This window comes from Barbus barbus, assembly GCF_936440315.1.
Source record: "Barbus barbus genome assembly, chromosome: 31".
In the NCBI taxonomy this organism is placed as follows: domain Eukaryota; kingdom Metazoa; phylum Chordata; class Actinopteri; order Cypriniformes; family Cyprinidae; genus Barbus; species Barbus barbus.
In genome coordinates, this window is record NC_136759.1 from 22,131,407 (window position 1) to 22,156,436 (window position 25,030).

Here is a 25,030-nt window from a genome sequence, read left to right on the forward strand (position 1 = left end):
AATCTGCATACTGTGCACAGTAAACATACTGTACACTACAGAAATAGTAGTATATCACATCATCATGAGCATTATCATATCACTGCTGTCCCCCTGAATAAGTGAGGATGTGCTGACAGGTTTCTGCCCTGCTGTTCAAGCAAAACAGGAAATTAACAGTGCCTCCAAATTTAGATGCAGTATACTTGTAAATATCTGAGAACTGAAGCATCTTTCTGCTCTGATGTGATTTCGGAGAATTCCTTTTTTTTTTGTTAAGCTTTACCGTATACTTTACACGTCTGCTGATTTTCTGTTTGACAATCCATTAAATTATACGTGATACACATGCACACTTCCTCAGCAAATATATACATAAGGGTTTCCATTCACGTACAAATGCACAGGTGCTTCATGCACACTAGTTGGGAATTTCCCTGCTCAGAATGTAAATCGACTCTTCTTCTTTAACCACATGTGACAGAAATGTAACGATAAAGTTAAAAATGGCCATTTTCATACACGAGGGACAGCATTCAGGGGTTATTTTATGATCATGACCATATGACTGCATAAGTCTGACATTTTCCAGCTATTTAGCTATTTATCAAATAAATAAATAAATACTGATTGGAGTTTAACCCATATTTGTGGGAAGAAAAAAAACTTCAAATTAATTGAAATGGGCATAATTAATTGCATTAATTAGACTGAATGACATATGCATATATAATCATCTAAATAAAGACCATTCAAAACCTTTATTGTTGCATAAAACACAAACAAAAAAGGCTTTAAAAGTCAATATGTTGTTTGTTTTCCATATCAATTTGTATGGAATTAACATTTTGTATAGGTCTGGGAGGCATGATTAATAATGTTTTACCTATTATTATTATTATTAGTAGTAGTAGTTTTATTATTGCTTTATACACATATAAAATGCTCCGAATCAATATTAAATTGACAGCCCTAGTTATTATGATAAAATATCTGACTGCAGAAAGCCGCATTGACCAATCAGATTATCAGATGAGATCAAAGACTTCCGCAGTGCTGTGAAATTATTTCCACCAATAACAACCTGTTTTGATGCATTTCTATTTTTGAATCATCAGACAAGAGCAAACCAAAAAACAAACAGTCTTTCCAAGTTCCCTGTGTGTATTTCTTGCAGACTGATAAATTACACAATAGACATCACAGTCTACACACAGCTGAATGACTGGAGACTGATCTCTTTATCAATATTTTAACACTAAAGCTCAGAATGGCAAGATATAGACATGGGCAACTGGATTTCGTGCAGTTTTATAGTTAAGGTTTGCTGTTACCAATAATGCACTTGTGTTACTGGAAATAGATCTGATAGTGACAGTCTTCAAAAAAATGTCAAGTGTTTTTTATTATTACTATGTTTTACTCCAAGTGCAACAACTTGGACATGGTACATAAGTATTTTAAATTGCAATCAATATTTAAATATTAAAGAACATATTAGTTTGTTTATTCATCAGAAAAGAATTAAAGAAATGTAGAATTTCATCCCTTGCTCACCAGTGGATGCTCTGCAGTGAATGGGTGCCGTCAGAATGAGAGTCCAAACAGCTGATAAAAACATCACAATAATCCACACAGTTAACGTCTTTTGAAGTAAAAAGCTGCTTGTTTAATAAACAAATCCATCAAGTCATTTTACCTTCAAACTGTTGCTTACAGCTAAAAATATGAGTCCTCTATCCATACTATTGCTTTTCTCAGTTAAAAAAGCTGTCTTGTCTGTATCATTTACGTTACATTAAGTTATTTAGCAGGCGCTTTTATCCAAAGCGACTTACAAATGAGGACAATGGAAGCAATCAAAATTAATAAAAGATTATGATATGCAAGTGCTGTAACAAGTCTCAGGAGAGAAATATGCACAGATCTGTATGTGAAAACTGTCCAAAACAGGGCTAAACAAATATGTCGGTGCGTGGATTATGATGTGAAACGACAACAGAAGGTGGACTTTTACAATGGAGGAAGTGTAATTATGGATTATAGACACGTATTTTGGCAAGATCATTGCGTTTTGTTTTTTTTATGAGCTGTTTGAACTCTGACGGCACCCACTCACTGCAGAGGATCCACTGGTGAGCAAGTGTTCTGATGAATAAACAAACTCATTTACATCTTGGACGGCCTGAGGGTGAGTACATTTTCAGCAAATTTTCATTTCGGGGTGAACTATTCCTTTAGACGTTGACGTGTCTTGCGATCACAGAAATAAAATAGTTCATCAACTGTATGCACTGTAGATATTTTAATGCAGTGTTTTTCAGTCAGAAAGTTTTTTCAATATATCGAAAATTGCAGTCGGGACATTCCATTCCATGTTCTCCCTTTGTGTCTCATGAAAAAACAACAACTCATGGAACGAGCTTGGAATGAGTAAATGATGACAGAACACAAACAATCTTTCCTGTGATAGACTTGTTTACTGTATCAGCATAACATGTTTCGCTTTCAGTTTAATCAATCATTGCTATGGATTCGCTAAAATCAATTTTAGGGTGATTTTCTGGAAATACCTCATCTTGGTTTATCTTTCTTTGCTCTAAATAATAGCAGATATTTAATAACTGGACTCTGTAGATTACCGGTGGGCTTTTGTTGTCGTTTGAACACATCCGTAGTAGATCCTTGTTTGTGGTTTTTGGTGTGCCAGCTTTTGTGGTGAGAAGCTCCACCCTCAAAAGCATCTCTGGCCACACCCATTCAGAGCAGAGCACAATGTACTGTCAACATTAAAGGACATGACGACTATACATCTCAGTTTTAGTCCATCTAACTGATTGGTTTGTTTTACGAGCAAGTGAGTGAGAGTGCAAAGAAAGAAAGATGAGAGCAAAAGAGAGATGAGGAGAGGGAAAGAGATGCAATCACTTTAGTGCATCTCACCCTCTTCTCATCTGAATTTACGGCGCTCTCATGGCTGTAACATGACATAAATGAGATTTGGAACAAAGCCCAGATCGGTTGAAGGAGGTCTGCATGACCCAGCTGGCTCACAACTACCACATTTAGCACATATGTCACTGCTGGTCTCAGATTAGAAGAGCCTTTTATGTGCTTTGCATGGTTTTTAAAGGACTGAGGTTTGTTCAGTTTTTAACCGTTAACAAAATTATAATTAGTTAATAACACAAATTTGTTAATGATCACAAGTTTAACAATACAACACATGCATTATATCAAATCTTCTGGAGCCATGCAATATCCTTTTATGACAAAACGACCAAATCTAAGTTTGACAAGCATGGTCATTGTAAAAGTTCTTTTTAGTTATTAATTTCACCTTTGTGCTATATTGTGTTTTTGGAGATAGAAACTGAAAGTTAGAAGCTAGAGAACTAGAGAAGTCCAAATAGAGAAGATGGGAAAACCTGTTGCAGAAGTTGATGATATATTTGAAAGATTTTCAGGAAGCTCTCACTAAAATCTCCTGAACTCTCAAAGATCAAAGTGGTGCTCTAAACTAATACTACTTTGCTCTGTCTCTGTCCACGATGGAATAAAATAAGTCTACCAATACTTTCAAACTACAATATTTTGCAAAATATTGTTTAAAAAGTTGTTTTTCAATTATTATAAAATTATCAATTATTTTAAATCACTATTTTATAATACCATAATAATTTGTTTTTGTCATTTGCATTGTTTTATGGGATCAGTAGTAAATTCCCTGATAAAAGAATTTAAGTACAAAGGGCCACGTGAATGTTTCAGTGTTGCAATGTGGGATACATAGACAATAATAATTTACTGTATAACATGGAATGTCATGGAATCCTGCAATTTTGGGTTTAGTTCCCCAAAATGTATCAAATTTGAATTAAATAAAAAAATTGGTTTGAATTGAAGAAATTATGACAAATATATATATCAAAGATTAATCGCATCCAAAATAAAAATTTTGGTTTACACAGTATATGTGTGTGTATTGTGTATAGTTATTATGTATAAATAAATACACACACATACGGCATATATTGTATATTTATATTCATATAATTTATATCATATATAAATATATTTAATATATAAACATTAACATATTTTTCTTAAATATATACACGCATGTGTGTATATATACATAATAAATATAAACAGTACACACAGGTATATTATGTAAACAAAACGTCTATTTTGGATGTGATTAATCGCGATTAATCATTTGACAGCACTAATATTAATACCAATAATATTAATATAATATATTCAAAAGACTGAATAAATTGCTTAATGAAGTTTAATGAACTTAACCAAAAGTTACACTTTTATGTGTTAAAATAATGTTTGTAGAACTTTACTATGATGAAAGTGACTGAGAAAAATACTTCTGGAACCAAGATTACTGAAAAAGTGGACAGTCGCAGTTGTGCTCTATAACAAAGGAGGAATGAGCTATATGATAAAGAATGATGAAACTGATCATATGACTGATGTGTGGCATGTTACTGAAGGCTTGATCAGTGGGAATGCAATGGCATGAATCCAAAGGTTGATTATTGATTGTCGGTCCTCAAGGACGCTCCGCCAGCACACGTGCCATCTTAATCAGCCTAAATGGAAACACGGCAAGTCTAATCATGTGCTCATCATAAACTGAGCCGTCTATGTGGAATACATTCTAAAATCATTTCTTAGTCATCTAGTTGCTCAATAAACCCCTCACTGAGGTTAAAACGAGCTAAATCTATTTCAGATTTGTGTAAAGGAAACATCGAAGGAAAAGGGAAAATCGTTTTGAAGGAGTCACCTTCTAATATTAGATGCAAAAAAGCCTTTTGTTTATTCTCTGGCCAAAGGCCTTTGTCTTTTCTGAGCCGATAACTCACACAAACTCTATTTATAGAGACACTAAACAATACTGTAAGAGAAACAAACAAACAAAACAAAACAAACTTGGGTCATCTACAGAGGAACTCAGCAAAGCCCACATAAAGGCACTGGGAAACAAATTGTGGCAGATGAAAAGTGTACTGATGGTAATGAAAACCTTTTGGGGGAGGTAAAAGAAAATGTGGAGTGGTATTTTATGGGTTATGCAATATAGGTTCATATGTAACAAGGTTTGTGCTGATAAAGTGTTTTGTGCAGTAAAAGATAATGAATTCATTTGTATTATTACTATTTATTAATAACAAAATATTAATATACATTATTATTAGGGCATGCACGGTTATTTGAACTCATAAATAACACATACTTGTAATGAGGTGTTTTCAACCAAAGAGAAGCTTAAACAGCTACCTGCATATTTTTCATCAAAATAAAACTTTGATGATTTAATGTTTGAAAATGTTAAATTAAAACAACAATAAATATTAGTATTGTAAATTTACAGTTGTAATTGTCAAATAAAATTATTATTATAATTTTAAAACTGATTGTTTTTTATTTTACAGTAAAATATATATTTTTACTTTTCTTTCTTTCTTTCTTTCTTTCTTTCTTTCTTTCTTTCTTTCTATACTGATATATAAACAAACCTGAAATTTGTTTCAATGTCATTTAAAAAAAATAATAATCATAATTAAATAATCACTATTTTCCTCAAATCCTGCTGTTACGTGTTGTGCAGAGGTAGGCTCACGACGAAGGAGAAACATCTAAATTCACACATTTAATAATAGTCCAAGGAGAGGATACAAGGAAATCTTAGAAGCAGGCTGCACCAACATGAAGACATTAACAATAACCGACAAACTCAAACTCAAAAGACAGGAACTAATATAGTGCAGATAACGAGGACTCGACAGGTGAACTCAATAACTAATTAAACAGAATTGGCAAAACTAGGTCACAGGATAAAACACAGACATGTAACACCTGCAGCCCTAATTGTTTTTATTATTATTTTTAAATACATTTTTGTTTACTTTTGGACGATAAACAAAGACCACTATGTTGTCAACATCATTTAATCTTTTAAGGGGAAATAATCTACTTGAAGTGTCCCACCTGTAGTACCTGTTCCATACATACAAACACACACACACACACACACACACTTACAGCTGAGCAAACACACGACTGTTGAGCTGTATCGCTCATCTAGACTCTACTTTTATAAAGGTCAGGCCTCAGCAGCACACGGGGCGGTTGGGGTCTTTGTTTTAAAGCAGACAGTGGCGGTTTGGCCAGGCAAACTTCAGGGCGAGCAGCGGCTTTTATGTAGGTCACATGGGTAGCTCCTGTTGACTCCAATATTGCCTCTCTTTCTGTCTCATTGTCATCTCTGTATAGCCTGCTGTTAATCAGTTATAAAACTGAATTAGTTAAAATTATGAAGTCCACCCATAATTCCATAAAATGTTCATCTGACGTGCTGTTGTCCAGCAAACAAGTGACCACAGAGGCAACGGTTAATCAATAACAGGGTCACATGACAACACACATTCCAGAAATGAGAGACAGAAAAAAGAAAGAAAGAAAGATGTGGTAAAGAACATTGTAAACCGATCGGGAAGACACAGATGAATGCATGCATTTGTGTGGCGTTAGGACGGTTTCATATTTTCAAATACATGGATTGTGAACCACAAATAAGTGTAAAGAGATAATAATAATAAGCAAATAAACAAAATAAGTTTTGAAATAGAAAATATATTTTTAAAGATTCTGAAAATTCACATTTCTTTAAAAGGGGAAAAAGGGTTGAAATTAATCAATTAGTAAATTACTGAAAGAATGAATTAATTATTAAAAAATAAAACAATAAAAAATGTATTTACATATTAAATGATACATTAAAGAGTACTTCTAGTTAAAAATATATAAATGAACAAACAAATAAATAAAACTATTAAATAAATAAAATCTTATCAAATCATATCTTATACTGCCAGTTAATTAATATAAATGAATGCATGTTATTTTAGTATTTATGTACTATACTATTATAGTATCAAGTCTATTCTGTTCTCATTTTGGTTTGATTATTATATTGATACTATGTATTAATATTTAGTATATTTAATAAATTATATTTCATAAATTTAATTTGTTTTTATTTCAGTTTTAGTTTAATTTTAGTGCTTCATCTTATTTATTTCAGTTAGTTGCCATGGCAACCTTTCTAATTTTCATTAAATCTTCTAAGTTTTTCATCTAATAATTTAACCAAATTGTTTACCAAAATCTTACTTGCTCAAGCACTGCCAGTAAAATACAACCATACTAGGCAAGAACAAACATCTCTTTCACAAGTCTTCCATGCAAATGACATAATTAGCAGCATAAGACTGCAAGAGTTTCACCATCATCATTACCACATCAACTAAGCTGTGAAGAACCAGATCAAAAATAGGTCTGGATTCTTACTTCTAGGGAAAGGAGGAGTTAAAAAAAAAGTTTCGACAGAAAAGCAAAAGGTTCTTGTGTCAGTAAGACAAACACTGTACTCCCACGTAGTATTTCTTGAAGAAAGAGGAAGCATGCACTTTATGTCTGTCTACATTATGCAAAGCTGTTAAAAGCATTTTTAAAATACCAGCCAGAGCAGCTCTGAGGCCAGTGATAATGTATCCCTCAGAAGTGTGAACAGTACAGTTAAGTGTGAATCAACAGAAATCATAACTACAGCTATCCTGTAGCCTACTGGATTGTATTGATGCATTGTATATAATGTCCCACTGGACGCACACAAACAGTAAGCTTAAAGTTATGACTATTTTATATATTATCGTTCTTTTTTGAAATTTATTTTACAAAACCGTTCAGTACCGTACCAATTCAATGTTAGCATGTTGCCAAGCTAACAACGTGGCACTCTAATAACACTAAAAACTTCTATTTAAGGTATAATTTCATTTGACTTATAATCATCTTTTTTAATGCCTCTTAAATTTAGGTTTCTCTGAGATTATCACAATGCATTCTGGGACAGCCTTTTTGCAAAGGATACATGTGCAGTGCTATAGAACTTTAGATTGCTTATAAGAGGCAGCATGCAGTTAGTCTTACATCTTAATTTCTTTACATTGTCTAGTTTAAGTTTTTTCCTTATCTTTTCCCTGTCGAAAAACAGCATATGCTGGTTAGGTATGTTTCGAAGCATGGCAGCTGGCTTGAGCTGGTTTAAGCTGGTCCTAAGCAACTAGCTCCTGCTCAGGACCAGTTTAGGACCTGCACATGACCAGCTTAAACCAGCTAAAACCAGCTGCCATTCTTCAAAACAGCACTGGCCAGCAAATGCTGTTTTTTTTTTCAATAGGGTTGTCCTGGCCTTATTTGCATATGAGGAACAAGCATTGATTTGCGGCTAAAATCTGTTGTACTTCCCCCTTCACACTTGTTTTAACAGAAGTGTCTAGTAGATGTTTTGCATGCAGATCACAGACATTTACTCTACACACTCACTCATTCACAAACGCTCACTCACAAACACACACACACACACATCCAGCTGGATGAGACTGATTCAGGCTAGTTCCTGCATGCTGAGCAGGTGTCATGTCTCTGTGTTTACATAAGTGACATCAGTTTATGACACTGGAAAGTTGTTATATTAAAATAAACTCGATAATGTGTGACTGTATGGTTTAAAGATGGCTCTACATTTATATATTTTCCTGAAAATCGGTGTGCATATGCTTTTTCACACATTTTACAATGATTTTAGCTCTTCCAAAGTATCTGTCTGGTAAGCAGCACACCAAAAGGATTTCCTTCCTTACTTTAAACAGGGCTTGCACTACACACTTTTAGAAAGTTAAGGTCTGGAATGCCTAGGAAATCGGCTTTATTTAGTTGAAAAATGCCTACAAGAAATTCTAGCAACCAAAAATATTCAGCCAAAAATGAAACAGTTTTGGAGGATTGAAAACTTGACTAAAATGGTGATGTTTAATTAGTACTTTGATTGCTTTTGACTGTGTCAGGTTTTTTTCCCCTCAACATGAATAAGCTACAACAGGTAAACATGTCAGCTGTGTGGACACTAGACAATATTCATTTCTCAGTTGTAATCGATCTTAGTTTTGATGGACTGTTCATCTCTTCCTTTCGACTCAATGAAGTGCTAGTTACAGTTCCCACTTGCTAAATTAAATAAACATGAATGAACATCAAAAGGTGTTGAAAGAAAGTCCAACTTACAGAAATGTCTCATGTAATCGCACAGTTAGCATTTCAACCGTGGAGAGACATCAATAAAACAGCTTGTAAACGATAGGGCATGTAGCATAACTACACAGAAGTGTTTGAAATTAAAAAAGGAATGTTTGTATGAAGCCCTGTTTAAAGCAATAGTTAAAATTAACATTTTGTCATCATTTATTCACGCCATGATTTTCCTCCAAGCACAAAAAGAGATGTTAGGTAGGGTGATGTCCATACGTCCTCTTACAGATGCGTTTTTGTATTAAAGCCCTGTATTAAACATTTTGCATTCTACCTATGATAAAACTGTGGTTGATGTTAAGTTTTGTGAAGGATGGCCACTGGTAGGAAGCGTTTTAGCCGTGTTTAAAATCAATCTGCAAAACGGTGACTGTAAAATATTTATTTTTGATATGTGATATGGTCATTGCGCTACTTTGGGGGCTACTTTAAGCCCCCTCAAACACAACAACCCCCCCCCTCCATTCTGCATCCTGCGCCCACTGTCCTCTTTTTTGAAAACTAAAATATGGTCACCCTATGTTAGGAAGATAGCTGCTCTTTTCCAACATAATGGACTGTTTTTACAGGGTCGGAACAGGCCTCCCTGTCCCACATACATAGGCAGTGAAGAGAAGCAAAGGCCGTCGCTCAACACTTTTTTTTTTTCCGAGGCACGATTTGCGACTGAATCACTTTTTTGAACTTATCAGTAAAACAGGCTTGGTTTAGAAAAAACTATTCACGATTTAATTTGATCCATTAGGATGGTTCACTGGATGAGGTGGATATTTATCTACAATCTATTGTAGGAAACACAATTTGCAAATGTCTTTTATCATTTGTCACAATGGAGCAGCTCTTTAGTTCCCACTGCAATTCACATGGAAACTCTATGTGTGTGTGCTAATCAATGTTTATATGTGAATAAAAGACCATAAAATCTGACTTCATGAACATTTTGAATGATGTTTGAACGTCATGATGTAACACATTTGAATTGCCCTCAAAGAATAGTTGGCTAAGTGATTTAGTTTTTTCACTGTGAGAAAAATGTATAGACATCCAATAACAAAACCATAGTTACCATAGATATAATACCGTTTACATTTCCAAAACACACTCTAAGCGGCTGACCAATCACAACAGACTGGGCCAGCAGACCAATCAGAGTAGACATTTCAGAAATTGGCGCTTTAAATACATGACTAAAACAGAGCTTTTGGGGCAGAAGGTGAAAGATGTGCTTCAAAAATTTACAGTATATATGTTTTTAACCGTAAATAATATAAATGTAATCTACCGGGCCCCAAAAATGAGCATATGTGCAAAACTAAATGAGCATAATGTGGGCTCTTTAAGATTTGTCACCACTGGAATAAAAGGATCTAGTCCAAACCGACGGCACTAAGCGCTCAAAAAGGTAGCGTTGTTCTGGCATCCACCCAACCAATATTCATCCATCAGACTACAAGATGGTGAAGCGTGATTCATTGCTCCAGAGAATGCGTTTTCACTTCCCTAGAGTCCAGTGGCAGCACACTTTACATCACTCCCACCAATGCTTTGCATTACACATGGTAACGTCAGCCCTGCTGAAAAAACAGCTAAATCAGACTGGTTTGTTATTCTGGCCAAGCTGGTCTTTAACTGGTCAGTTGGCTAGAATCGCAGCCTAACAAGATTAAGAAGTGCCCAAAACCCTTCTAAACCTAGCAAAACAGACCGACCTGAACAGGATGGGAAACCAGCTAAAACCAGAAAACTAAATTAGGCTTCATGAAATGTATGGTGAACAGATCTTTGCAGCGGAGGACCTGTTGCTCATACACATTTCGATTTCACAATAACAGAACTTGCGGCTGACCACGAAAGGTCTCGCAAAGCAGAAATTTGATTTGTTGGAAAGGTGGCATTCTATGAGAGCAGCACACTGGGTGTCACTCAGTGCTTTGGTGCACCATGTACAAGTCTGAATGTTTGTCTAAGGAGGCTGCAGTAGCTGTAAGCTTGATTTCATGCACCTGTTAAAAATGGATATAGCCAGCATTCATTTCTGGGTTAAAGGAAATAATGTTTAAGAGAAATAGAAATCTTTTTAAATGCATGTGCTATTGTAAATCTGAAGAAGTTTACTCTTAGAATTCATGTTGCTTTTACAAGATTTTGAAAATTTTGATATTTTTAACAAAAGTTTAAATTTAGTGACTCAAACAGGAAAAATAATTATATTATATATATATATTTTGTATAATAACGACTTTTTCTTTAATTCGTTTTTATTTAATACAAGTGATTGTAAACAAACAAGGTGTAGAGTATGTTTTTTTTTACACATATCATCAATTATTAGTGGTTTGTAATGTTTCACACAAACAAATTAGCTTTGGTGAATTGGGATTATTTTTCTTTATTTTATATTTCTTTATAAAAAAAAAAAAAAAAAAAAAAAAAAAAAAAAAGATTATGCCACAATGACTGTTGTCAAATGATTAATCGTGATTAATCGCATCCAAAATAAAAGATTTGTTTACATAATATATGTGTGTGTACTGTGTATATTTATTATGTATATATAAACAGACACACATGCATGTATATATTTCAGAAAAATGTTATTTGTATATATTAAATGTTTATTTATAATATAGCCTAAATTATATGACTATAAATACAGACATGTAAATACAAGTACATATTTTCAAAATATATACTGTGTGTGTATTTATACATACATAATAAATATACACAGAACACACATATATTATGCAAATAAAAACTTTTATTTTGGATGCAATTAATCGCAATGAATCGTTTGACAGCCCTAAAGCCAAAATACTAATAAAAACCCTTAAAAACAGAATTGAAAATACAGGTGTATTCAAGATAGTGTATACGGTATGTAAATATGCATATTTATGTATTAAAATATATTAATTTTGTCAAAACGAATGAGAATCATCTCGTTAACGTTTACTGTTTCTTCCATTCTACTGCAGCATGAGTTTTGAGCAAACCAAATGAAGAGCGATTGCATTTACTTACTGGAAGAGAATCACATAGCACTTGCAAAGAGGGAAGGGCGGAAGTGCAGATGGAAAAAGGGAGCGAGAAAAGGAGGGAAAGACTGACAGATTAAAGACAGAGGACCAATTAAGCTGATTAGACTCTTATTCTGCTTGATGAGCCGAGCTGCAACTGCAACCTTCTGCATTCATCTGGCCAACAGTCTCCTTGACAAGGTGCAGAGCGCCAGCAAACGTATCAAACATTGAGCCCTGATGAGGAAAAGACACATGCGTCACCTCTGAATGAAGCCATTGGGCGCTGATAGCTTGATCCAATCAAATGTATTTAGTCGACACCCACTCGTATTTGAAAAAGGAGTTAAAACTCTAAAGCTGGGGCTGAATGCGTGCCCTGATCCATTCATAAAGCCATGTATGAGAGCGCTGAGTGACAGCATTCTGGCTCATCAGAACTCTTTGTGTCACTTCCTCTGCTCTCTGCCATCTGTGCTGTTTTTGTGTTTGAAAGATGAACTAGAGTCAGCAGGGCACACTTCAGTTGGGTTTGACTCAAAGGATGGCAGCGTTCTAATAAGGACAAGATGAGCGTACAACATAAGCCGTCTGAAGTCTCTCTCGTTTGTCAGGTTGACTTCATCAGAGGCAGATTGTATCGTACGTTAATGTACCCTGACGAATAAACAGTCAAATGGCACAACTTTAAAATATTGGGCTTCACTCTTACAGTGGGCCACATCCTCAGTCACATAAACAAGCCAGGCTGACCTGTAAACCTGTTTAAACCACAGGTTGCGCAATAGGAGATGTTGCAGTCAAGCACACCTTTGATGCACACTGAAAGTTGAAGAAAGATGCTTACAATATGCAAAACTCATGGATGGCAAAATCAAGGTTATGTTCCATACACAAGGCCCTTTGTTTAAGCATACCCAGAATTTAGATTTTTAACTTGAGCCTGTAAATAACCAACCAGAGCGCCCTAGCAACTATCTAGCACTGCCCTAGAAACCACCCAGAGCACTGAACCATGAACCAGTTTTTACTTGTTACTTGTTCAACAGGGAAGCATTAAATTGTTCCAAGTAACAGTAAAGACATTTAAAATGTTACAAGATTCTTATGTCAAATTTCTGGTTGTCACAGAATACTGAAAAAATGTGTCAGTTTCCATAAAAATGTTAAGCTCCACAACTGTTTCCAACATTGATAAGAAATGTTTCTTAAGCAGCAAATCAGCATATTACTGGTAGAATGATTTCTGAAGGATCATGTTGTGAAGGACACTGGAGTAATGATGCTGAAAATTCAGCTTTGCATCAAAGAAAACCTGTGATTAAAATAGTCTTAATATTTCACAATATTACTGTTTTAATGTATTCAAATAAATGCAGCCTTGATAAGCATAAGAGACTTTTTAGTATCAAACAGTAATGTGTATAAACAAATTACAGCATTTTCTTTTTCCATTTGGCCTTTTAATTCTTTGAATTTAACATTAAACAAAACAGTGTTCAAAAACATCAACATAAGTGAGGTATAACGCAATAAAATACTATTATATAAAAGCAAATACATCACTGAGTTTTTGAGGCTTGCTGTTGTTTTTGAATTTGATCTTCACATTTTTTTAGAGCTACATTTTGTGGCATTAGCTGATATAAATTAAGCTTTGTGTATTGCATGCAAAATACATTATGCAGTGATTTAACAGCATTAACTGTAGAAGAACTGAAGAACTTCACACCCCATGTTGGCTTGATTCTTGATGCAGATAAACATGTCGGAAATTCAGGTTGCTCAATGACAACAAGAATGATTAACCAGTCCATCAGGAGCGTGTGAACTGATCCACACAGGGAGAAATGCAACAGGCCGCTTCTGCATTTCAATACTGGGTGATAATGATTTAACAGAATCTATGAAGAGTATCACACACATCCGCTCTGAACACAAAGCTAATTTATTAGATGATCTAAAGGTGCATTCAGTAACTTTTACATTTCTTTTGTTTACTTTCGCCTAAAGAAATGAGTTGTGTTTTTGGCACATATGATTAAAATCATCAATACCTAGATGAATATCAATACTTGTATTAGCCCTCTAGCAGCAAGTGAATGGCGCATTATTGTGCCATCCCAAAGAGGCACAAAAACACTTTCACGGACTTTTACATTAACTGTTCCCTCCTGGTGGAATGACCTGCCCAACTCAATCCCAGCAGCTAAATCCTTAGCCATCTTCAAGAATCGGCGGAAAACACATCTCTTCCATCTTTATTTGACCCTCTGACTCTAGCAATCTCTATTCTAATTCTATTCTTAAAAACAAAACAAAAAACTCTATTAATTTACTAACAGCTTGTTTTCATATATATATATATATATATATATATATATATATATATATATATATATATATATATATATATATATATATATATATATATATGTATGTATATATAACCTAACACTATTCTCTATTCTTTATGTATTCTGTCTATTTGTTTTCTTTTATCTGTTATACAATTAACAAAGAAGCAAAACTAACACTAGCTTGTTTTATTCTTTTACTATTCTATCGGTTTTCTTTTTATTACTGTGTTAGGCTGACTGAGACTTGTCATAGCCCTTTTGTTGATTTTGATTGCTTCCATTGTCCTCACTTGTAAGTCGCTTTGGATAAAAGCGTCTGCTAAATGACTAAATGCAATGTAATGTATATGAAGATATACTGGTTTGGTTTGTTTTTGTGTAATGCACAAGGCGTCCAAGACTACTGTTGTTATCAGTAAATGAACAAAATGTAACACGTCATGTCAGAGTTACCGTAATTAGAAAAAAGCAATCACATCCTTGTAGTACTCATAATAACAACTTTAAAAAAAATCTAGTGTTTTTACTTGTACCACATGACCACTGCAAGGTCAGGTGAAAACACTCAAAAAAGCAAAGGCTTTAGCAGTAAAACAGAGTTATCTTGAAATATTTCTGCTTAGTATTTCCAGTTATTGACTATAATAACAAACATGATTGATTTAATAATTTATGATCAACTATTAATTAATTGTATTATTAATAATAATTATTATTGACTTAACGCAAGATTAATCTGAAATATAAAAATATATATATATATATAAAAGGACATACAATACAGTTTGATGCGGCTGTAACAGAGTTGGATAACTAATGTCTAATGACCTGCTAAATGAAATAAACTAAAAGGTTAAATAAAAGGATTTATTAAAGCATTTGCATAACAACAAAACCACAATAACACACATTTTTGTAAAACTGTATAAAGCACAATGCCCTTGTGGGTTGTGTAGTTCTTCATTTGGAATTCAGTTATTAAACTTTGTCGGTTTTTTTTGGAAAAACCTGTTTATCTTGCTCATTAAGAATCAAACCACTGTCAAGACAAACGCTTTCAAATGCAAGTCCTTCCCTAACAACCTTTTTAAAGCTTTCATCACGTTGCAGTCATTTGCTTCGGGGGGTAATATTTCGCACAGGCCTGTGATAAGTAGCTTCAGGAAGACAGGGCTTTGTCCTGGACCCATTTCTGAAGTAGACATGGACCAAAGCCAACGCAGCCCCTCTCCCATCATCTTAATCAAGCTCAGCCCTCTGTGTGTCATGTGACCCCTATCATCAACCGCAATCACACGTGTCATCCTTAATGTGATGACATCACCTGTATGGGTGGCCTCGAGTTTCAAAACAGACGAATGTTTTAATGATCACTTTCCATAATAACTGCTCATCATCTCAGAACGTAATCGACTAATAGATCTCCACAAAGCCCTTGGAATTTGTGGCCATCTGAATAAACCCATTTTTCTTGGAAGTGACGGGGAGGTTATCAGGGTCATTTCAGAAATTAATCGATAGCAGTGCATACATATTTTGCATCCCAAAAGCTTTGTATTCTATATATATATATATATATATATAAAGGAGTAGACAATATACTGCAGCTTAAATAACTATTGATATCTTAAGCCTTTTATTAAATAAATAAATACTCTGCTCTAAAAAATAAAATAAAAAGTAATAAAATCAAAAAGTTATGGTGGATTATGAAAATGCATGACTAGATAAATACGAGGTGTCTTAATGAATGTCCTAATGCAGTAAATTACTATAATTAGTAAATTAGCATAATTTACCCAACAATATCTGCAATTCAAAGACTTTTTTTTCTTGATTACATCCATAATTGAATTTATCATTTAGCATTTATGGGACAAACATAGTGTAAATGTTAATTTTATTTATTTTATATCAATCTGTTCAAGCTGTAGGACAATAAAAGTACTTCTTACCAGTCTACATAATTAGTCAGCATACTTTGCAAATTTGGAAGACTACAGACACATGCCTAAGACTTAAATTGATGTCACCCAGTTGTAAATTATCTTCTAAAACAGCCAGTTTGAGCCTGGCCAGGTATAGTGTGTGTATATATATATATACACTGCCCTCCAAAAGTTTAGAAACACCCCTGGCAAAGTGTGGTTTTGGACGATATCAGCATAAATCATTTTTTGGTGCAAATACATTAAAGTAACTTGACATTATCATTGAAGACCAGCAATAAAACATAATAATGGCAATATATACATGTCAAAGTCAGACATGCCCCTTTGCCAGCTGTGACGCCTGGTTACTGGTTTAAACTTGGCCCAAGTTTATAAAAGAGTTTTGGGTCAGCACACCTTAATACTGTAGCTTCAACAATTGATTGCCAATTCAAAGTCAATGTTTGAATAAACTGACAGATTATGCAGAGCTGTAATAGCAGCTAATGGTGGATATTCTGATGAATCGAAAATTTTAGTGTTTTCTATGTATAAACTGTTGTAATAAAATATGTTTTCGTAGTTTGTGTTGTCCCTTATCAGTGTGGAATTATCACAAATTAAAAAGGATTAATGCCAATATTGTCCAAAACCCCACTTTTCTAGGGCGTTTCCAAACTTTGGAAGTGTGTGTGTATATATATACATACACTGTAGAAAAAAAGAAGTTGTTTCAACAAAGTAATTTATTACCCTGCGGCCTTAAAATTTTTAGTTTAGTCAACTAAAATATTCCAGTTGTCCCTTAAATTAACATTGAGTAACTTAAAATTTCAAGTTGACTAAACTAAAAGTTTTAAGGCCGCGGGGTAACAAATTATTTTAAGTTGAAACAACTTTTTGAAACATTTTTTTTTACAGTGTATGGGCAGGATCAAAGCAAACATTGACACCTTGACAATAAAAACTAATAAAAGGTGCTCAAACTTTTGTTTAGTCACAAGATTACTATCAGTGGAATTTGACTTCCTATGATGAAAACACACTTTGATTTCACGCTCTAAAAAAACATCAGACTTCACAAGAAACCCCAAACACGTCCCACTCATTTCCCCTCCTCATGAGACCTCGGGCTGAACATTTCCTGTAGGTGCCATCCAGAGGAAGTCTGGAACATGCTACCGCTGCTGTTGAGCTTTCAGCTTACAACACAAACAGGTAGCTCCACAGGACATGCTGAAGGCCAGGCTATTTACTATATAAAGATCCTCCATCTTGACTGTAATTTCCTGGCTAAAGAGAGGTCAGAAAAAGTGTGTCAAATAAGAGGCTCATATAAAGGAAGCCATAACCTATTGTGGATAAATGATGTAATTTATGCCTCATACAAAGTAAGATAGAGACAAGCAGGAAACAATCATCACTGTCATCTATACTGTTGTTTTCTGTTTTCGCCTGTTTTGTCGACTACCAGGTGAAAGATATGATATTGCAGTAGCTAGATATGGATGAGGCAATGGGTTCCTCCTTCTATAGATTTTTTTGTTCCTCATTTTTTATATTTTCCATTTTGATTTCCATTTTTGACGCATTTCCGATTTGATTTTGATTTAACCAGTTTAATATGGAAAGGCGCTGAAATGTAGACCTTCGTTTATTTGTTTTTGACCTATAGACTATACATGAAATGAGAACTATTTAGGTTTGTAGGTGAGCATGGACTCACTAACGTTAACGTTATCTAGTTTTAGCCAGAGATAGCTTGCTGAAGCACAAGATGATGTTCTCACATTAACTTAATGAGAGTATGACATCCAGAAAATTAAAGTTTACTCTGTCTTGTTTGGGTTTAGGAAATAGAATAAAATAAATTCTATTGCCCATTCTCTCAGGATACCTGGAATCAATGTTACAAGTACCCCAGGCACATCGTTTTTCCATTTTTGTAGCATAAACACCAACAAACCGATGAGAGCTTGCATTTATGCATTTTTTTTGTTGAGTTATTATTTTACTATTACTTAATATTATTTTATTCACTGTTTCAATTGTATGGCCACAGGACATAAAACAAAATCATTTTCTGTATAACCCTTGTGCTGTGTTATGTATTTATTTATTTACTTTCATTTACCGAAGTATTTATTTATTTACTTTTAATAAAAGGAGGCACACGTGGAAATAGATTTTTGTGGTGACCAACATTATGCCTCAAGGGCTGTCAATTGAGTTTAAACTGTACCCAACCTGGAATATTCCTCTAAGGTGATCGGTTTGTTCAAATCTCAAAAAGCACTCCTAGTCGTGACTATTGCTGAACTCCCAGGCATTGAATAGTAATCTACACAGACTCATTAACTCAACCCTAGTGGACACATTTCACTGAGCGTCTCCCAGCACTCAAAGGACATCCAGCTGTCCGCAATTTCGGAATTGAGAGCAAATCCAATGTGTTTCAGATGATGTGAAACAAGGAGAATGTGTGTTTGAGCATTGGTTTGCCTGTCAAAGCAGGAACTGGGAGGTATTCGGATCTGACCTCGGAGGGCAAGGATTTCCCAGCGCCCCTCTGCAAAACAACAGCACGGTCGGCAGCTGACACAGTGACTCGGAGCCTGTCTGTGCACCGGCTCTGGAAACTTGCTGACACCCGCCCAGACACACAAACAAGTTTAAATGCACATGAAGTACACTTTCCAGACAACAACACTGTGTAGGGAGGACATGTGGAGTAGGGAAAGAACACTTCCCCCGATACGATCATGCAGGAATGTAGCGATGGATTATGCAAACAGACATGTTTGGGAGGTGATGTCAGATCAGGACCAGTAGAGTGGGTGGTACCAACTACTGCTAACGCTCATGTTACACAAGCACAGTTGAGATATTCTCACCTCTTTCTGCTCAGGCATTTATAATGCCTACAAATGATCAACAGATTCAAATGAGAGCCGATACAGAGGAAGCCAATGGCGGTTGTAGGAAAAGGAAATGAGAAGCTGTGGTGGGAAATGCTAGAATTGTCCATTTCCGACCTTCGGTTTTATTGCAGTCAGTAGTGACAAAGCCTTTGGCACGGCTTCACAGGTTAGACGGACAAGTGGGACAATCTTATTGACGGAATTAAATATACGTGGGTGAATATCACCAGTCTAATATCACAAAGTCTATTTTTAGGACATTTGACAGTATTTTTAGGTATATGATCATAAGCAATGAATATATCCTGACACGTTGCATTAATACAGAAAATGTGCATAACACAATGCAAAAAATCAAAATGGTCCTAAAATAGATCCTAAACAGGTCAAACTCAAAATGGTCCTTAAAGTTTTATTTTTCTTATGCAAAACATTTTCAAAATACTCATTTTATTTTTTTCCTGTCAGCTTTGTGTTTCTCAGATATAAAATGTTTTTTGTTTTTTTTTACAATAGTACAAAGCATGCGTGAGTCTATGTCTGATATTAAGCTTGACCTGGACATGTTTTCTTAAGATCCACTATACAGTTTTTTTTTCATGAGAATTTGTTTTCTCTTGCATTATCATCATGAATTAGGAGGCTATTTAGGACCATAAAATACAGAATGTTCCATCTGATAAAACGAGTGGGGGCTTGAGACTGATATTGCTACAGATGTGTGACTCATTTGCTTTCATGCTGTCTCTAATGCATCAGATATATAAACAGGGATATCTTTATCTCAGTCAAACTTTTATTGCAAATACATACTTCTATAAAAAAAAAAATACAATTAAATGAAGAAAAACAGGAAAAATATCATAAAAAACATTAAGGCTAATATAGACAACTCTCTCAGAAAGGTCATAAAAAGCATCAGCAAACGCACTACGTCAGTTTTCAACTGTTGCTACTAGGCTGTAACTGCCCAGGGTGTTTGCCATGAGTATTTGCATACTATTTACATGTGAGGATTGATGTTAAGAAGATACCTTATAAAGTGTGTATTTACCTGTTGTACTTTAAAGACACCTGAACTTGGAAAGCATGAAAAGCTTGTTTTTTTTTTACTATAGAAAACAGAATTATTACTTGAATACTAATTTGGAATTTGAGGGAAACTAAATAAGTCTGAAGAATGAAAAACAATATCAAGTAACATTTTATATGAATAGAACTAATCCATCCATACTACATTCACTAAAGTTTCACAATCACTATTGAGAATGCATTAGTCAATTTTCCCTTGTAATGTATTTGCCTTGGCATTCACTCTCAAACTTCAAAAGAAGCCAAAGCACTTACAGGCCAACGACAAAATAATACGAGTCAAACTCTTCACTAATGCAAAAACATGTGAAAGAACCAATCAATCATTAACCAGCCCAAACTGTCCAGTTCTTTTTCTCCCAAAAACACCTTACAAGGGGAATGCTGAGATCCACAGCTGCTTAAAATATCTCTCTGCATTAGGATGTCAGTAATGTCAGATGACAGCAATTCAGTGCCCTTAATGGTTGTCATTGTCCAGCGCCAGCCTGTTTAAGTGGAAGGAATTTTTTAGATGAGACAATTAGTCCCTTTGGCACAAGCTTTTGCCTGTCCAGCTGATTTGAGAATGTCTGCTGAATGTCCATACCTGGACTTTTTAACCTTTAGTTATGTGGATTTTTGGACGCAAGACCTCAAGATCACAATGTCCAGCTTGTGGACCAAACACAAGGAATAATTGGGCCAAAAGTGAAAATTCTGTCATTATATGTCATTAGTTTGCTGTTATTTTCCATAACACAAAAATGTAATAATTTTTTTCAATTGTCATGCAAGCTTTGACATACAACAATGCCAAAAAGACAAAAAAAAAGAAGAAACACAAATAAAGCACCATAAAATATTCCATATTCCAACACACAGGTTTAAAATGAAACAAGTGTGAAAAATAATGACAGAATTTTCATTTTTGCAACCCAGGCTCATTGCAAATATCTGTATTGACATTTGTGCAAAATATGACATAATAACACTTACAAGGTGAAATATCCAGTGAGTGGCGCTAAATAGAGCCCTGCACGGGCCTCAAATTTAGGCTCAGGCCCTAGCCCGGCCCGTGTCCGACAGCTTATCTTCCCCCTTCTCTCAAAACAGCTTATACTATTGTTTCAGCTATTAAAATAATTCAGTTTTAATTTAGAAAAATGTTGGGAGCATGTTTTGTTCGTTATATAAGTTTTAGTTTTTTAAAGTAGCCTAATGACCAAGCGGCCAGCGGCAGACAGTGAGCTGATCATAGCCTATGTTTGATCAATTTAGCCTTCTCAAATCATCACGACTTGCTTACTCTTTCACATTTGAAAACAATAAAGTACCACCTACAATAAACAGACAGTTTAACAAAAGCAAACATGAAATAAAAAACATTTGTTGAAGCAATCATGTCATTTTAGCTTGCTTCTACTCTTTTATCATGTCTTGTGTTTCACAGGACTCGTACCAGAGCGCTCTGCATTACAAGTGCAATGCTGTACCAGGTAGGCCACCGAGCAAGTTTACTATGTTAGAAAAGCAATGGAAATGGAGCTGATTATGTAATGCAAATGTCAAAAGGTATTCATTTCCAAACAAGTATGGTAAACGTGTTTTGAGATAGTAACAGCTTATTCCAAGAAACCACAGGAAATAAGCCTTTTTAAATGTATAATCTGCTCACGTAATCATAAATTGTGTGAAAGAGAATAAAAGATGTTGGTGTTTAACTGTCTCTAGTGTTCATTTCGCCTGGCTACTGCAGTAATTTGTATGGATACAATAGGAATGTTTTTGGAGTTTCACAAAAATGTAGTTGGCATGTTTTTCCAATGAGCCTATGTTGCATTTTTGAGTGAACTAGTTTTTTGATTCAAGGAGTATTGACCTTCACTTATAAGGTAAACATGTGTCTGCTTTTCCTCTTCCCAGCCCCAGCTGCCCACTTATTTTGACATGAGCAGTTCCTGTGCAGCTCCACATAAGACAGGGCTGCTTTATGTGGAAGACAATGAGGAAATGACCTAGCATGTGTGCATCTGAGGACATACAGATACGGGCTCTCCCGATGAAACCGTGAGAGAAGGAAGGAGAAAGAGAGAGCGGGAGAGTGAGATGACATCATGGCAAAGTTAGGTAGGAGGATGGAGAAGTCCTGTAATGCAACACTGTAGATAAACATGAGACAGCTGTATTTATGAGATCTAGGACCGAGGGCCTTCCCAGCTTTTGTGCAGGATGCATTATCTGCTTTGGCAAACCGGAAAGCAACAGTCTCCAACATCCAGCAACCAAAGAAGGATGTAAGCACCCCACATGTCCAACGGTGGTCTCCAGTTTACAATAATGCAGCAACTGCTACTAGCAAGCTAACATCGGATGAAAGAGGGACAGTAAACAGTTTCTGCCCTTTTAATAGGAACAGTTGCGTAGACAGATGTCCAAAACAGAATTATGAGACAGACGGTGTCTCTGTGGTGCCTTCAAACCCCTTTGTGCACAGCTTCTTTAGTTCAATTAAATCCAGATTATAATACTCATAATCTTATTATAAAGCAGGTATTATTGGTGGTCATCCCAAATAGTAAACGCATAGTTGTGTGTTCTTATGATAGTACATGGACTAGTCAAATGTTTTTCAGTTTTACATGAGATGCTAGTGCAAAACAGACTGCACCTGCTAAAGCTAGCACAACAATAAAGAGATAAATATACTCAGGTCGATTATTAGTAATTTAGTCCTGACTGATATATGTCGATCTGACCAATAAACAGCAGTTGTTTCTCCTTGGGTTAAATGTGTCGACTGATTGTCTTCACATTTTGGTGTAGTGCTTTTAGTCAACTTAAGAAATATTGTGTAAAATAAGTACTTTACATATAGTCATTTAGCAGACTCTTTTATCCAAAGCTTGTTTGATTTCAGCTATTTTGTGTCTCATTGTTATCATTAAAAGCGCACTGAGTAAGTTTTTGTTTATATCCAGCTAGCTGGATCTAATTTGCCCTAAAGTGTTTTGGACTATACTGACACCTACTGGTCTGGATGCATGAAGTTTCGTCTGTATAGCAGTCGCTCTTCCATACTTCTGTTTTATACCAAACAAATAATTGTATGCTTATGCTACAAAAAAAGAGTACTGAATAAACATTCGGTCAATTGCTTGACATGACAGCTCATGTGATTAGAGCGGCCTGGTCCACTCCATATAGAAGCCTTTGTTTTTTTTAATCAATTTTTCTGATCAATTTTTAAAAAATGCTGTTAATTTATTTACGGGTAAAACATGTACCATTAGCAAAAATATACAAATTGCACCTTTAATTTGTGTAATGTAAAAATCAGTATTATATATGCCACCCTGCTGTGTAGATATTGACATAATGATCTGCATTAAAAACAATATCAGTCAGATGCACCTTGTTTCATTTTAGTGTATATCTCAATTGCCGTCATCAGGTTAATGTAAAGGTCATCTTTATGCATGCTACTTATAAATATATAGCAGTCATCAGACTCCCTGCTCTCTAAATATCAGAATTATCTTAAAAAAAAAAAATGAGCTGGTCTCCCTACCTAGTCAGGCTGGTCTGTTTACTGGTTTTAAAGGGGTTTTGGGCACTTGTTACCAAAACATGCTGGCATTACCAGCTATGACCAGCAAAGCATCTTAGGCTGGTTCAAAGTTTTCTTTTTTCTCAAACAAAACAAGTCAAGCGCATTTTGCTGAATTACAAACTAATATTCACCTGCATTTTAATTTTCATTATAAGGATGAATAGATTCCTATCATATAGCTGGTTACTAAAAGTTCTGCACGGCTTTCTGCATCAATGTTACTGTACATACAGCACACTATATAACACAGCGTTTGAAACACTTACATATCTCCGCAGCTTCTTCTCGGGTGGCGACTTTCTCAACCATCCCTGACAGATGATCTCCCCTCCGCTCATTTTACAAAAGGAAAAACACAATCACGACAGTAATATCACTCTGAAGTCCTCAGATGATGCGGGTCCATCTATGTTGAACGCGCGTGGAGCTGTGTTGTGGATGTAAACCTGCAGCGCTGCGGCGCTTCATTTAGTGATGAAGGGGACGCGTCCTTGGAGCGCAGCAGGACTCAATGTAAACACCGCGCGCAGGAGAGACGCTTGACGCGAGGTGAGGGTGAAGAAACGCTCGAGCTGTACGCAGATGTAGGAAGTGTTGTTGGTTGTCTGCTGTTTGTTGTCCCACTCACACACACGCATACACCACGCCCACTGAATTGAAGGGACGGGACTCTCTTTCTCACTACAGGGATGAACGGAGGCAGCACAAGCGTGGATTTCAACTCATATAGCCTATTTAGTTTATCTAGACCCTCTTTTAAGTCTAATAAAGTGTGTAAGCATTTCTCAGAAAATAACACTTACTTTAAGGCATAGTCTGCTGCCTCACGTTATAAAATGACCCCTCAGAAGAGGGCAATGAGAGTTTTCCCAGAATTTGAGCCAGCCGTAACTTTACCTGTTTGAATTAGTTTGAGAAACACGCCACCTAGTGGATGAATTTATGTAATGCAAAGATCTCACAC

General features: G+C 35.3%; 1 protein-coding gene across 1 annotated transcript in view; it reads right to left on the reverse strand.

Moving 5' to 3' along the window:
* LOC306850906 (GRB2-associated-binding protein 2-like) overlaps positions 1-24,644 on the reverse strand; it is a 69,346-nt gene extending 44,702 nt beyond the window's left edge. Inside the window, exon 1 of the mRNA XM_079386860.1 lies at positions 24,333-24,644. Coding sequence (XP_079242986.1) covers positions 24,333-24,404 — 72 coding nt within the window. The 5' untranslated portion in view covers positions 24,405-24,644. The remainder of the gene's footprint in view (positions 1-24,332) is intronic.
* Positions 24,645-25,030: the final 386 nt, after the last annotated feature.